Source organism: Strongylocentrotus purpuratus, unplaced genomic scaffold (genome assembly GCF_000002235.5).
Source record: "Strongylocentrotus purpuratus isolate Spur 01 unplaced genomic scaffold, Spur_5.0 spur5_scaffold_2, whole genome shotgun sequence".
Lineage (NCBI taxonomy): Eukaryota > Metazoa > Echinodermata > Echinoidea > Camarodonta > Strongylocentrotidae > Strongylocentrotus > Strongylocentrotus purpuratus.
Window position 1 is genome coordinate 38435576 of NW_022145605.1, and position 16289 is coordinate 38451864.

Below are 16289 nucleotides of genomic sequence, written 5' to 3' on the forward strand. Positions count from 1 at the left end.
TAAGCGATTTTTACATTTATACATGAACATACCAGTTTGTAGCTTACAAATATCGGATAGGCTTAATACATTGAGCTTATGAAATAGCGGAGCAGAATGAGAGTTATACGAGGATTTTGATATCAGGCGAATGGCTTTTTTTTGTAGTTTAAAGACTCTATCAGAATATGACTTAGGACAGCCACCCCAATTTATATTACAGTATGATATGTGGGGTAGGAAAAGGGTATTGTAAATAGTAAGAAGAATTTTTTCGGGTAATAAATTGCGCAGGCGATATAGGATACCAACAACTTGAGAAATTTTAGAACAAACATCTCCTAAATGATATTTCCAAGACATGGATTCATCTATATGAACACCTAAAAATTTGGTATGATTTGTATGTAATAGTTGGGATTTGTCCATATGGATTCTTATATCATCAATATTATAATTCATATTGCTAAAAACCATATAGTTAGTTTTAGACATATTTATAATTAACTTATTACATTTTAACCACTGATATACATTTTGTAATTCTTTATTAAACGTGGTATTAATAAGGGGAATATCTTTATGGGTAAAAAAAATACTTGTATCGTCGGCAAACTGTATAAAACTTAGGACATTTGATGAACACTGAATATCATTTATGTAAATTAGAAATAATAATGGGCCGAGGATAGAACCCTGTGGAACCCCGCAAACAACATTGAGCATATTTGAGTCTGTAGAATTAATTGTAACATATTGTTTTCTATTGCTAAGATAATTTTCAATCCATTTATGGGGAACACCTCGTATGCCAATATGATATAATTTGTGCATTAAAATATTATGGTCTATTGTATCAAATGCTTTTGACATATCTAAAAATACACCGACTGTTGTTTTTTTAATTTCAATGGAATTTGTAATATCTTGAGTGAATTTTGTAATTGCTAATGATGTTGACAGACCCTCTCTAAATCCATATTGAGTGCTATTTAATAAGTTGTTGGAAGATAAAAAATTGGAAATTCTACTGAAAACACATTTTTCGATTATTTTTGAGAAAACAGTAAGTACAGAAATTGGTCTATAATTCGACATACATTCTTTTGACCCCGATTTAAAAACTGGTATAACTTTAGCTACTTTGAGATTATCTGGAACAAGACCTGTCGACATTGACATGTTAAAAATTTGACTCAATGGTTTACAAATAAACGGTATTACTTTCTTAACTACTTTTACATCTATGTGGTCGAAACCAGAAGAAGTATCATTTTTAAATTTGTCAACAATGGATATAATTTCACTTTCAACAATCGGTTGAAAAAATATTGAAGAAGAACAAGGATTTGAAAGATATTTGGAGAAATGTTTATTACATGTATCATGGGGATCATCCAGTTTCTTTTGTAAATTGGGGCCTATCGAAATGAAATATTTATTAAATTCGTTAGCCATTTCCCTTGGGTGAGATATGTCATTATTGTCATTTACAATTTTGGAAGGGATATTTTTTTTAATTTTAGTTCTATTTAAAACCGTATTAATTTCTTTCCAAGTAGCCTTGGAATTCCCTGTAACGGCACAAAATTTGGATTGAAAATATCGTTGTTTTGTTTTTTGTATTGCCTTTGTGCATTTGTTACGGAATGACTTGTAAATTCTTTCATCAATTACTGTTCGGCGTGATATAAATTTTTTGTATAAAGTTTGTCTTTTTTTACACATTTTTTTTAGTTCTTTTGTGAACCAAGCCTTGTTCTTCCGATTGTTCATATTTTTTGATTTTTTGAGAGGGAAACACTTGTCGTATATATCTAGAAAAATATCCACAAAGTCTTTAAACATGTCATTTACATTTGTCACACGAAGATTCCAGTCAAAATCCCTTAAATGTCTACAAAATATTGCAATATTATAATCATTGACTACACGTTTAAAACTGTTTACATTGTCAGAGTTAGAAAATATACAACTTGGTGAAATAACGCTAAATATGGGCAAATGATCACTAATGTCTCCAAAGAGAATACCACTTTCCCTGACCGTATCAGGCTTATTTGTAAACATGTTGTCAATTAATGTAGCAGAATCTTTCGTTATGCGGGTGGGCTTATCAATAACTGGGTAAAATGAAAAAGAACAAAACATATCTATGAATTCATTATTGAAAAGATTGCCCTCAGACGATAAAAGATTTATATTATAGTCTCCAAAGAAATAACATGACATGGAACGTGGAATATGTTGGAGAGTATTTTGTAAAATATTCAAAAAATCATTAATTGGTTGACCAGGTGGTCTATATACACAGCCGATAATAACATTCTCATTGATTTTCAAAAATATAGCTTCACAATATTCATTGTTTATATTGAGATTATGCATTATACTGTAATTTAGATTATTCAAGATAAAAAAACCAACGCCACCACCGCGTCTATTTTCTCTTTCCTGACTGATAAAAGAGTAATTATTGAGTTGACATAGATTAGGATGTGATTTTTTCAACCATGTTTCCGATAAAGCAATAATACTAAATTGTCTATCAAAACCATTTAAATATAGAGATAGATTGTCAAAATTCTTCGTTAAACTACGACAATTTAGGTGTATAATTGATATATTTGTTTTACAATCAAATGCTGAAATACATTCATTAAATTTTCCAACTGTGAAATATGTAGATTCTCCAAAGATGTTTGTATTATTAGACATCACGAGATTCCGTCATGGTGTCGAGTAAACACACTTTTTACACATAGAATAGTGGAAATAGTAGAGCAACGTAAGAAAGAAATCATCATAAAACATATTACAGTATACATATTGGCATTAGAAATTTATAAAAACAATTTACAATATTAAAAAAGAGAGATAAGATTCCAATAAACTGAAACTATAAATAAGAGCAGAGTAGTCCTGGAATGCATCAATATCATCATTACTCGTGTATATTATATTAATTCGAATATCAGAATATCCATTATCCATTATTAAATATAGTTTCATCTCAATTTTAGAAGCACATTGCCAAATTTCATTATATAGTGATATACAAGCAAAGTTTGTTATCATCATCACTGTTGTTATTTAACTGATTGCCTCTGATTTCGGCAGGACGAAGTCACAGCGGAAAATGCAGAAATGATAGTTGAAGAAGTGGCAGAAATATCAACCATGACTGAAACTATCTCTACGGAAGGTCTGGAGATTGTGGCAGATATCCTCGAAGATATCACAGAAATAGTTTCTACTGATGTACAGGTGAGTATTGGATAATCCATTTTACGTCCATGACTAACATATTTAGATGAATGTTTTTTTTTATCCTCTGTTAAGAAAGCTGTAATGTTTCTTCAATTTCATGCTGTGTCAGGAAAACATTAACAAAAAGAGGCTGATGACATTACAGCTACACCGTATGCATATAGTGAACTAAGTTACGTAGCACAGCAACTTCAAGAGATAGTTGAGTTCTGGGAAGAGGTGAACAATAATTTGTGAGCGTTATCATTGTTTTTATGCAAGGGTGGAAGGACATCAGATAAAAACATGTTTCCTGAAATGTCTCTCCAAATGCCTTTAGATTCTAAATATGGCATGTAACATCGTACAAATTGGGACGGATGTTTACGCCATGTGTTCGTGTAGTCCCATATACATCCTAAAACAGTGCTTGTAACTTTACCAAGACTTGGCCCAATTTCATATCATTTTGATGATTCCAATACAAACGAATACTTATATGCTAGATGATCAACCTTTTCTAATCGATTCCACACCGTTTTTGTCACAATGCAATCGCATGACCAGAACTCAACTTTATCTTTAAATAACTTAGGTAGAGCAAAATACAAGTACAAAGCTCAGTTAATATGCGTGTAGAACCTTTGATGCGCGCAGTTACTAGACATTTACGCGATTTATACAATGGGTTCAAGAATGAAACCAATGAGAAGCGTCGAAATGGATCACTTGCGCGTGCATTGATGTTATTAATATGCACGGACAGTGCATTTCGGTGAAAACACCCGTCAATTTATCGACTTTATCATATTGTTGAACAATCTTATAAAACAAATGATACATGTTTTTAGCTCGTGTATAAGTGATGTGCACTGTACTTGGTTAAGTCACAGTGAGACGGACAATGAAATATGTGACTTAACCTGCGCGCAGAAGGTATTCATTAATGCACTCGCAAACATGTATTATTTGTATAAAAAACGAGAAAAAAAAGTTTACCGTATCATATCCGTACGAGTTATATTAAAAGTACATTGAAATATTAATGTGATGCGCTATATAAATGTATATTATTATCATAGCTATTATTGCTATTGTTGTTAATATAGGTAGCTGTACTAATATAAATATGCAGTTGAAATAGCAGAAAATAAACAAAAATTGATCCTTTAAAAACAGGTGACTGAGTCTATTGTGGATATTGCAAGTAACATTGCGGATCTACCAGAAGAAGAGCTAGAAATGGCTGAAGACGAGAGTGGTGCTCCAAGCCGTGTGGTTATATCCCTTGAGGCACAACTCGCTGTAGTTGAGGTTATACATGAAACTCTTCGGATCGTAGAGCCCAATATTGCCGCAGAGGTAAGCAACAAAAAGACATGTTTTAACTATACTGGGTAAAATCTTTGAGAAAATAATAAATAATCGTGTAATTGACTATTTGGAAGCAAATAATATCGTGTTTCAACATCAGTATGGTTTCCGTAAGAAACATAGCACTAAGTTATCTTTGATTAATCTTGCAAATACACTATTGAAATACTTTGATGAAGGTAGAACAACAGCTGGCATCTTTATTGACTTTCAAAAGGCATTTGATACTATAAACCACAGCATTCTCCTCAAAAAAATGTCACACTATGGAATACGTGGGTTAGCCTTGCAATGGTTTGAAGATTATTTGTGTAAACGATCACAGTTTATACAATATAAAGACAAAATATCTTTGAAATTGAATATACCATGTGGTGTCCCTCAAGGCTCCGTTCTTGGACCAACATTATTTTTACTATGTATAAATGACTTACCTAACTCCACAAACTTTTTCAATTTCAGATTATTTGCTGATGACTCAAATCTTTTTCATACTTTTAATCCTAGACAAAAAGAAATTGATTTAGAAATTGTAAGTGAAAATTTAATGAAGGTGCAGGAATGGTGTAATGCAAATGAAGTCACAATTAACCTACATAAAACAAACTATATGATTATGAAATCCAAAGGTAGATCAATAGACAAAAAGGGATATGTGAGAATATCAAGATCAGATATTAAAGAGGTATCTGTTGCATCATTTGTAGGAATTGAAATTGATTGTCACCTTTCATGGAAAGAACATATTCAGACAATAAACAAATGCATACGAACGAAAGTAGGTATTCTGTTTAAACTGAGACATTTTGTTCCCAAGAATATACTTGTGTTATTATATAAGGCTTTTATACAGACTCACCTCTCTTATGGAGTAGAAGTATGGGGGAGCACTTACAAAAGTAATTAAATTGTATATATATATAAGTAAAAAATGGCAATGAGAGCAATTACATTCAGTCCACTTAGAACAGACTCCAAAGCTCTTTTTCAAAGTCTAAACATTTTAAATATTTTTCAACTTCATGAACTTCTTGTATCAACATTTTTGTACGATTTGGTAAAAGGTTTTTTACCACACTCTTTAGTGGATTATTGTCAGATGATACAGCACAGATATGCAACTAGGAGAAAAGAAAATGGCTTACTTTATCAACCAAAATGTAAGACAACGCGGGGGCAATTTTGTATTTCGTTTGTAGGAACAAAGCTGTGGAATGATCTGCCAGATGAAATTAGACTCAAAGCATCAAGGTTATCTTTTCGGAGACATCTTTCCACCTACCTTCTATGTAAATGACGTGGGCTCAATCCCATCCCCCTTCGTATTTTCCTTTTATATTACTTGTCTTCCTTTTATATATGTATACACTTCCTTGTTAACGATTATAGCGGCCTTAAGCTTTTACAGGATTTGTGCATGTACGTACATGTGTATGATTATTTTTATTAATACATCCTTTTCATTTTTATGAACACATTAATGATTTTATTTCTTCAAAGATTTGTCTTCTTTCATTATAATGCTTTAACGCTTAAGCTTTTTTTATTTTATTTTTTCATTTTAGTTAAGAAAAAAAGTTACATGATATTGTATTATTTTGTTGTATATATGTAAATACAAAACAAACAAGTTTTACATTCATATGTAAAAACAAATTAACAGAAATTTTTTTTTTGCCAAAGAATGGAACTAGGCTCGACTAGCACTTGTGCTAACTTCTAGTTCCCATTAACAACTTCACCTAAACACAGTAATATTCATATTTATGTATATATCTTTTGTACATTTAATAGTATGCAGATGTATGTCTAAAAAAATATCGTTTTAAAACCATTACTGTTCAATCGACATTACTCTTATGTTATGTATACATGTATCAGTATTATTTTTTGCATTGTATGATTGTTCATATTATGTACTGTCATTATTGTGATGTGTTGTTGTTAATAAATTCAAATTCAAATTCAAATTCAAAATGTCTATAGTGAAATCATATAATATACCGTATTCTACTTGTATATTCATAACTTTTTATTTTTGTTTTTATGTCAATCATACTGTTTACGCAGTTATCATCATTTTGACAATAAAAACAAAGTAATCACTTTATTGAAGACGTATAACTATTTAAAAAAAAAATTATTTACCTCATCCAAAGTATTCGTTAAAATGGTAAAAGACTGTGAGTCATAGTCTATGACTACATCATTTCACCTTAAAACTACCAATATATTTTTATAGATTAGACAAGCTGCCCCTTTAGAGTTATCCATTGAGTTCTAAACCAACTCACAATAGATATATACATGTTTTTGTCTCAAGCATAAACAACATGAGGTGTCATAATCGATTTATGTTTTTTTAAACACTTGACTGGAGTTGCGAAGGTCCTGGATTCGAGCCCCGGGACGACACTCCTTTGGCTAAACATGTATCCACAGTTGCCACTCACATAAGGTTTTAAAAGGGTTATAGGTAGAAAGGAATTCATTGAATGTTGTGAGCACGAAAGCGGTACCCTGGCTAAAGCCGGAGTAATATTTAAGCGCCTTAAGCGTCTGGCTTGACGGATATGAACACTATATACATATCCAATATCATATTATTGTTTTGCGTTTCAGGTACTTGATGTGACTATGGATGAAATCAGCCAGGGTATAACCGTTTTTGTGTCTGCTACGTCCGATGGAGAAAGCATTTCAGAAGATCATTTTCAGGTGGCAGAAGGCGATCTGACACAAGAGCCAGGGGCGCTTGAAGCCCAGGCGACCCTCTTCATTCCATCGGTCTTAGCGGATAGGTTCTCCGGGGTGACGGGCCGGCTGGTCATCACAACACATTTGGACACGGCTCTCTTCAGGGACAATGGACTAACGGAGTTGAATCGGAATCGAAACCAGACGGGATTCACGCGAGAGTTGAATTCGAGGATCATAGCGGCGTCGATCAATAACGAAGCAATCGAAGACTTGGAGGAAACCGTGATGATTGCATTTACTCCTATCAATCCGGTGAGTGCATCCTAATACTAAATAACTATTAATTGAAGCGCCATGAACGTCAAATGCGACATACTTTTCCGCTTTATAAGTACCAACTATTGTTATTTTTGATTATTATTCGAAACATGGCGCTTGCTCAACTAAAATTTTGCTGGTGATTTCAATAACATAAAAAAACAAGTTGAGAAACAAAAATATACGAAAAGATAGAGATAGAGAGAGAGAAAGAAAGAAGGAGGGAGAGAGACACACATAGAGGTGTGGATGCGTGTGCGTATGTTTGTTCGTATGCGGGGGGCACAATGATGAGAAATGTGGCAGTGATTCAATGTAAATTAACCTCTTTCATCTGATAAGAATTTCGCAAATATACAAAATGATTACATATCGACACACAAATAAGGATTAGAGGATGATGTGTTTAGTGACATAGCAGTTCGGAGTAATTGTATAGTAATGGGGTTGAAATTTGCACGTTTCACAAGACAGTACACTGTTAGAACGGTGTTTAAAATATCACTGTTTAAAAGAATGTTGTTTAAAAAAGTAAACAACGTTGTTCAAAATCGAAAAATAAGTGCTCGATTGGCTTAAACAACTATCTATTTAAAAAAAAAAAAAGATTTAACTAAACAGAGTTGTTTAAAAAGTCCCGGGGGCGTCGTTGATATTTTCTCGATACGCGATTGCAATTCGCGCACACACATGCAACATGCACAAAGTACGTACATAATACATGCATGCAAGCATGCAGTGCTAGTGTGCAGTGCAGTGCAGACGAAAATGGCGGAACACGGGGCAAGGCGACGACTTGGTTCTTCTCGGCTTCGCCGATGGGGTTTAGGTGAAGTTATAGAGACAAATAATAATGTTGTCTGTCACTGCCATGAATATGATGAACAAATGTTGAAGTAAATTGGCAACGAGCTCTGCATGTTACAGTGTATAACTCGTTGTGATTATTGCAGGAGTGGTTCCAGTAGGTAATTTCACAAATTCAAACAACCAGATAATAACCATTAAACAGTTCTGTTTAAAATTCAAGCAACTCCTTTTAAACAACCTAGTTATGCAGTAATACTGAATAAACAACAGTTGCTTAGTAATTTAAACATTATTGTTTAAAATTTAAACAACTTGCTTTAAACAACCGAGTTGTGCAATTTTATTACTAAACAACTGTTGTTTAAAAGGTTTCCTAATTTTTAAACAACTAAGACAGTAGTGTTCAAAATGTAAACAACCTTAATTTGTTTAATTTTTAAACAACAGTTGAGCGATTCACCGGTTAACTCGGGGTTGTTTAAAATTTTAAACAACTAGTTTAATTTTTTCTAACAGTGTATTATGCAATGTACATTACGTAACTCCTGAATCAGATATTTTCCAGTGGCAGAAATGGTCTTCTTTTTTATTTGAGATATTTATATATATTACCCAGCCCTGATAATTGTAATATTTTATTTTCATTTCAAGAATGGGACAAATGCCACGTGTGTCTCTTATGACTTTGATAATAATCAATGGTCCACGCGAGGGTGTGAGAAAACAAGTAATGGCAGCATAGACAGAATTACTTGCGAGTGCAATCACCTTACCAACTTCGGCATTCTCATGGTTTGTATCACCTTTGTCTGTTACGTACTTTGCATGAGATTTGCGTGTAACGTCTGTGGAAAAGTTACAGCAATGGCACAGGGAAGCTAAACATCTTCATCTCAGTCATTCTTTTCCATATTCATGATATCAAAGTGTTGTTTTTTATTAGATTAGTTTGTGAATTGTGTACAATTGATTGTTAATTGCTAGTTATTTGCATTGCATACCATATTAAACAAACCCCATTTATAGAATGTATGAGGGAACTAGAAAAGCAGGACTTACGTTAAGGCATGCCCCTCCCCGTTCCGATGTTCTGAACATATTAATTCGGCTTCAAAGCACACAATTTTTTTTTCTACATCAGGATACGACAGACAATATGCCCCAGAATAATTTCAAGTTTAATGCACCGTAAACGCCACCTACGTATTAACAAGACGGAACATGTATGAAATATAAGACCGTAAACGTTCTTAATTTTCTTGCAAGACCCTTCTAGCTTTAATGCCCAAGCTTCATCTTCCTTCCATGAATACCAGCTCCTAAAACCTTGGTCTTCACATGGTTGACAAAAAAATCTCTGTCAGATAAGCAGGCACGTAGCCAGAGTTTGATATTGGGTGGTGGGGGGGGGGGGGGTGGGCACATACATGTACTCGATCGAGGTCAAAAAAGGGGTCTGAAAAAGTTCAACCGATCAAGAAATTTTAGGGGGGGCACGTGCCCCCCCCCCGTGCACCCCGTGCCCCCGTGCCCCCCGTGCCCGCCCCCCCCCCCGTGGCTTCGTACCTGCAGATAAGAGGCGCCTTTTTTATTACGTGAAATAAATTGAAACTGGACGCAACAACGCGCAGTTCCTTCGCGTATTCACTGAGCTCTGTGTTATAAGCTACATAAATGTAAAGTGTATTGCACATTAATACGTCAACCTCCCCCCCCCCCAACAAAACAAGAACAAATCCACCGAAGATTGCTGCGTCATATCTCATCGAGGCATGATGTTGAGATGAATTTTAGTAGAATTGGCTGACGTCCCGTTTGAATATATATATATATATATCTTTAACAATTTACAGGATATCTATGGATTAGAAGGATTGTCGCCACAGGCAGATTTCATTCTGGAGATCATAAGTTATGTTGGTTGCTGTATGTCAATATTAGGCCTTGTCATCACAATCCTCACATATGCTTTAAATAAGTGAGTATCATTTCTATAATCAGGGATAATATGCATATGGGCAAGTATAAGGTAACTAATCTTGTGATGTCCAACACGTTACCAATTGGTATGAAATCTTAAGCATAAATTGAAACCAAAGTAGCAACTTACTTCATCTTTGGTCTCAGAAACCTAAAGATGAGCAGACAATTTAATACAGTAACCAGTTATACAAAAATCTCAGATGTGCTCGGTAAACGTAGGTTAAAAGTACTTGGACTTGCCCGTAAACGTAATTTTGATCATTGAAAAATGCTACTATATCAAAAAAATGTGAAGAGCAGCTGTGTCACGATTTTGTTTTAAATTACATATAAACACCGTCCCATAATGAAAATCCTTTCTTGTTGTCTGTACTTGATGCCCTTCAATTCGTGTTTTCTACGTAATATGATCAACATTTGGGCGTAGGAAATACCATGGAATCTTTTAAAGGGTACGTCGTCCAAGCAGATTTTTGAATAAACACTCCCAAAAATGTCAAAAAGACATATTTGCTGTGGTTCCAAGAGTCAATATTTTGTGCGACACAAAGAGACAGCATTACCTATGTAAAAAAGGGTTATAGTATATATATATATATATATATATATATATATAATTAATATGGTGTTGTCTTCTGTTCTAGGAAACTTCGTGATCGGAAACCCAACCAGATCATTCTGTCCCTCTCCAGTTCCCTGCTCTGTCTCTACATCGTCTTCCTGGTCATGATATCTGTTGACACAGAACGAGGTGTGGAAGAAATTCCTCCTCTGCCTTGCAGTATTCTAGCTGGCTTCCTCCACTATTTTACCCTGTCATCTCTATTCTGGATAGGCGTCGAGGGCTACAACATGCATATTCTCTTCGTTCGAGTTCTCAATACGTATCTACCCCAATTTATGAGGAAGGCTTCACTAGTTGCATGGGGTGAGCCACCATCCATTAATTATCTGATTTTTGACTGTAGATTGGAAGCCTTTTTGCCGAAATGTGTTACCAGCATGATCGAGAAGGCTTCCGAAAAAATCACCTGTTGAAAAGTGTGTACATTACAATGACGTGTACATGCTGAACTGAACAAGATTTCTAAAGGATATACAATAGGATATTGAAACTTTCCTTGAGTGGATTTCTCGAAAGTCTTTAGGATCGTGCTCAGCAAGTAGAGTTTGCTTTACAGCCTAATTTAAAGAGATTTTGATATTTGTTTTCAATATGTGCAATATGTGTCGAATAAAACCTAGAATTATCACCGGCCACAAGTCTAGTTTATCCTTCGTTATTTCTTGTAAGAATTGATGGTGATGATGATAATCATCACCATAATGCTAATGACGATAATGATGATAATGATAATATAGTAACCATTTTTTTCTTCTTGTATTTAGGAGTCCCTATGGTGATTGTTGAAATCACCGTAGGAGCAGCGAGGCAGTACTACGCGCAGACAGATTTGTAAGTTTTATCTCTAATCCAAGAATGTAAATGATAAATCAATCAGGAACAGTATGAAACAAACATTCACGCTCCTTTTGCTCTCATTTTAATTTAAGAACATTTTGCACTCACTTTATGGTTAAATATCAGTTTTGTATAACCTCTAAATTACCTCAAAACTGTGTATGCATTACAAACGAGTTTTTTAATTAGCATTGGCTGACTTGAAATGTTTTCATTTATTTGATTTATTGAGTTCTGCATTTTTCAAACAATAATAATTGTTTGCCCATATTACATTACAAAATGAAACAAAAGGCGAAGTTTAAAGAGTATGCCTGCATTACGTGATATTCTTGCTACAATATATGTAACGTGATCATTCTATTTCAGAAATGTCATGAAATAGTATTTTCAGTCTTTTAAATAACAACACCATCGACCAAAATTGTTAAAGTAGATTCATCAGATTTTACATCCTGGAAATAATAAAATGTGTCTTTTTCAAACGTAATTATAATTTGTTGCATTTAAACAATGCAGATAATTTTGTTAATTTATTATTCATGGTATAAATAAGGGAATGAAAGTTGGAATAAGAATAAAACACATAAGTATCATCGGCAAATAGGATGTATTGTAACAAGTTAGATGTGTTTGAAATATCATCAACATAAATTAAGAATAACAAAGGACCAATAATTGATCCTTGCGGGACACCACATGAGATTGGTAATAAATTAGATTCGACATATTCATACCATACCGATTGCTTTATGTTTTGTAAATAATTATTAAACCACTGGATACGTAATCCTCTTACACCATATTTATGAAGTTTACTTAATATATAATAATCGTATGGTCAAGGATGGCAAATGCCTTGCTACGGTCCATAAATAATCATAATACATGATTACGATTAGCAAACGCATTTGACACTCTAACGTACAACTGTGCTGAAGCAAGATCGGTGGAATAGAATTTTCTGAAACTAAACTGTTTTTCGTTAATAAATTATGTTGTTTTAGAAAGCCATACAGTCTGTTATACTTCAGTCTTTCTAAAAATCTTCGAGAAACACCACGTAAGAATGAATACTGGACGAAAGTTTGACACAAATGACCGATTATCTTTTTGAGTATCTTTAGCAATATTTTAAATGACTTCCCGCTATGGGTACGATAGGTATATTATTTTATCGTACTACCCTCACTAAATATCCTTATAACTGCACGCAATTTGTTTAAGCATATGTTTATTGCTATCATCTTAACATGGCTCCAAATATGTGACACGTTAACTGTGTTATGCATCCCCTCCCCAAAAATCTTAATAGGTTGTTTGAAGTCTAACTTATTCGTTTCATAAAATGGCTGAATATTTTGATGATTTTAATGAATATCCTTCTTTTTCGTAGTCCGGAGACTGAACTGCAATGGTAACAATATGGTGTAAATGAAACCCAAAACAAATTCAGCATTGAAATAATTCAATCAATGCTATTTTAAGGGTTATAACAGACATACATTACAGTTTCATCTACATAAATTTCCACTGATGTTTTACGCATGATCTTAATTGGTAGTAGGCAGAATTTATAGTATAGTAATAATGTCAAGTATAATGAAGTCAAGTAAATTCAATAGAATAACGGATGGTTGCACTTGTTATTAGGAATATCATGAAGAATATTGGTTTCCGGTTCATAGGAAATTGATTGGAAAATATCTTCATACTGCAATTCGAATCTTTCATATAAATTTATCATTAATATAATTGATAATTTATTATATCATGAATTGAAATATAAATATGTATTTGTCATCGTTGTTGTTTTTGTAGTTGCTTCCTTCGATTCTGGCCTCTCATTGGTGGTCTCCTGATTCCAGTTGGTTTCATCATGATCTTCAACATCATCATCTTCATTCGTGTCATTATACGACTGAACACAATCGTCAAAGTAAGACAACTTGATAAGACGGAGAAGCGCCAGCGCCTTCGACGTTTCCAGAATGCGGTGTGTATCCTGATCCTGACGGGCCTAACGTGGTCTCTGGGCTACCTGAGCATCATCCAACCGGCCAGTGAGGTCATCCAGAGAGTCTTCACTATCCTCAACACTCTGCAGGGGTACTTCATCTTCATGTTGTACTGCGTGCGCCAGCCTCAGGTTCGCAGGATATGGCGCTCACAATTCAGTTGCTGTTTGTCGAAGTCTTTTGCGGCGTCCGGCGGCTTCACTTCAAGCTCTGGCCAAACTAATTCTACTAACAGGAACAGCCCGGCCATGCTCAAGGGACATAGAGGCAACCGAAATGCGATTCTGATGTCTAACTTTGATTCCAGTGGGTTCCAACCGGATACAATAATGCGTTCCCAACCTGAGAGACTGCCTAGAGCTGCCTACCAAAACGATGGTGCCGAGTGGTGATTTGAGAACTATTATGCAACTTGATAGATGTTTAAAAGACAGATTGCGTTTGTACATAACTACACAAAAATAATGACGGTGATTTAAAGACACAAGTAGTAATGGTTTAAAAACAGTAACCCGTGCAGTCTTTCAACTAACAAATAATTATATTTTTCAACTAGCAACATGCAATATATTCAAAAATGTTAATAATCTCATACATAAAAGGTCAATGAGAACTTTAGAAAGGAATACCAGTTGACCACATTTGCATAGTAAATTCAGCATCTGGCATGTATGTTAAATTGCTATTGATGGAATGGAGTCGTTGATTATCAAATTTCCTGTTTTGTTATACATCACTTAAATGTAGTCATAACAAAATTCCCTATTTCATCTATATTTCCAATATACTTATTTCGACTTAAACGTAAAGGGGTTATCACGTGGGTTGTAGCATAGGTTGTGATAATGAATTTAAATTTTAGTTTAATATGCCAAAAGTAATTTTGCTTTGTTTATCGTGCCGTACATGGATTGTTTTGAACAGCACGGTTACACAAACATTTTGGCCCGGTACAAACCTTCGTCTGAAACGCGTCGAAACGCGTCATATGACGCACATAAACCTAGGTTTGTCGACAAACCTCCTTTGTGAATTCGGGCCTGTTAGATTGAACTTCACCAAATAGCACGACACGCATAGAACATCTATTATATTAGTGCGGAAGAGGTTGATCATCGTGGTAGTATAGTAAGAGTAATAGTTGATCTGTTTGCCCTCTTCGTGTGACAACCGATCAACTATTACTCTTATCTATTATAATGTTTGACATGTGGTACAGACTATTTTTTGATTTCCTTATCTTTCTGAGCCAATTACCCGCCTGTTTTAATTAATTTGATTGAGATGAGGTCTTGAAAATTCAGCGTAAGTTCGGTTTGATAAAGTGCCAATATCTTGTATATTTTCAGAATTCCAGTTTGTGATATCCTGTAATAAATCTTCTTTTAAACCTGGATTTCAATAAATTTATTTATTTATTTATTTATGTTAGATCTATGGTGCATTTTATTATTATATTATCTCGACATAAACTACCCATTGTCAAATAAAACTCTCAATTGATCATTTTGAAATGCACATACGGTGGCAAATCCACGATTCTCTGGCGAGAGGGGATGGTCACAAGTCCGAAAATTCTCTGACAAGTAAAATAAACCCCAAACATAAAAATAAGAAACTAATGAATCCATAATTCACCTTTTTTCGCATTCAATTCTTTTCTCTTCCCCTTTTTTGTCGGCCAAGAGGCACCCCCTCCCCTGATCCGCAGCTGACATCTAATGATAGGGAATGCAACCTTTCTTCAAAAAGGAAATGTCGAAAAAGCTACAGTAATGTCAATAAACGTGTAGTTCATCAAAAATATTCTTTCCATATTCCGCCGGAAACAGTTTGGGATGAGGAGGAGGGGGGGGGGGGGGCAAACATTCCAGGGGACTCACCTTCCAGGGGCAGTGACGTAATGAGCAAACACCTTTGGAAGGGGGCAGAAGAGAAATCTGCATCACCACCACTCTTACACGTTAAATGCAGGCCCCGCGGAACGTTTTTTTAAAGTGGAGTATTAACGATCAGGTAGAGCGTAAATTGGCTTGGGGTCCAGGGCCTGAGCCTCGGCAGGGGGTCAAGGGGCTGATAAAGCTCAGGGCTTTTAGGCGTTAAATTACGGTCAGATAAGCATATTTAGATACCTTATTTGTGACACTGGCAGGTCACTAATTGGCGGAGAGTCCAGGGAGCAGAGCCCCCGGAAGCTCAGGGGTTTTAGGTATTTAATTACGGTTAGATGAGCATCCAGGAGCCCTCTTTAAGGCCAATGATGTGGTCCAGGGTACATAGCCCCCAGAAGCTCAGAGGTTTCAATATTTAACTACGGTCAGATGAGCAACCAGGAGCCCCGCTTTACGGGCCCATGGTGGGTTCTAGGGGGCAGAGCCCCCCGGAAGCTCGGGTTT

General features: G+C 34.9%; 1 protein-coding gene across 1 annotated transcript; it reads left to right on the forward strand.

Annotated features, from left to right (window-relative positions):
* Nucleotides 1–3159: 3159 nt before the first annotated feature.
* Nucleotides 3160–11451, forward strand: LOC115926508 (adhesion G-protein coupled receptor G6-like). The gene is made up of 6 exons (XM_030991278.1): nucleotides 3160–3246; nucleotides 4408–4590; nucleotides 7225–7614; nucleotides 9082–9222; nucleotides 10284–10408; nucleotides 11058–11451. The coding sequence occupies exons 1-6, from the start codon at nucleotides 3160–3162 to the stop codon at nucleotides 11449–11451; spliced, it is 1320 nt and encodes a 439-aa protein (XP_030847138.1).
* Nucleotides 11452–16289: the final 4838 nt, after the last annotated feature.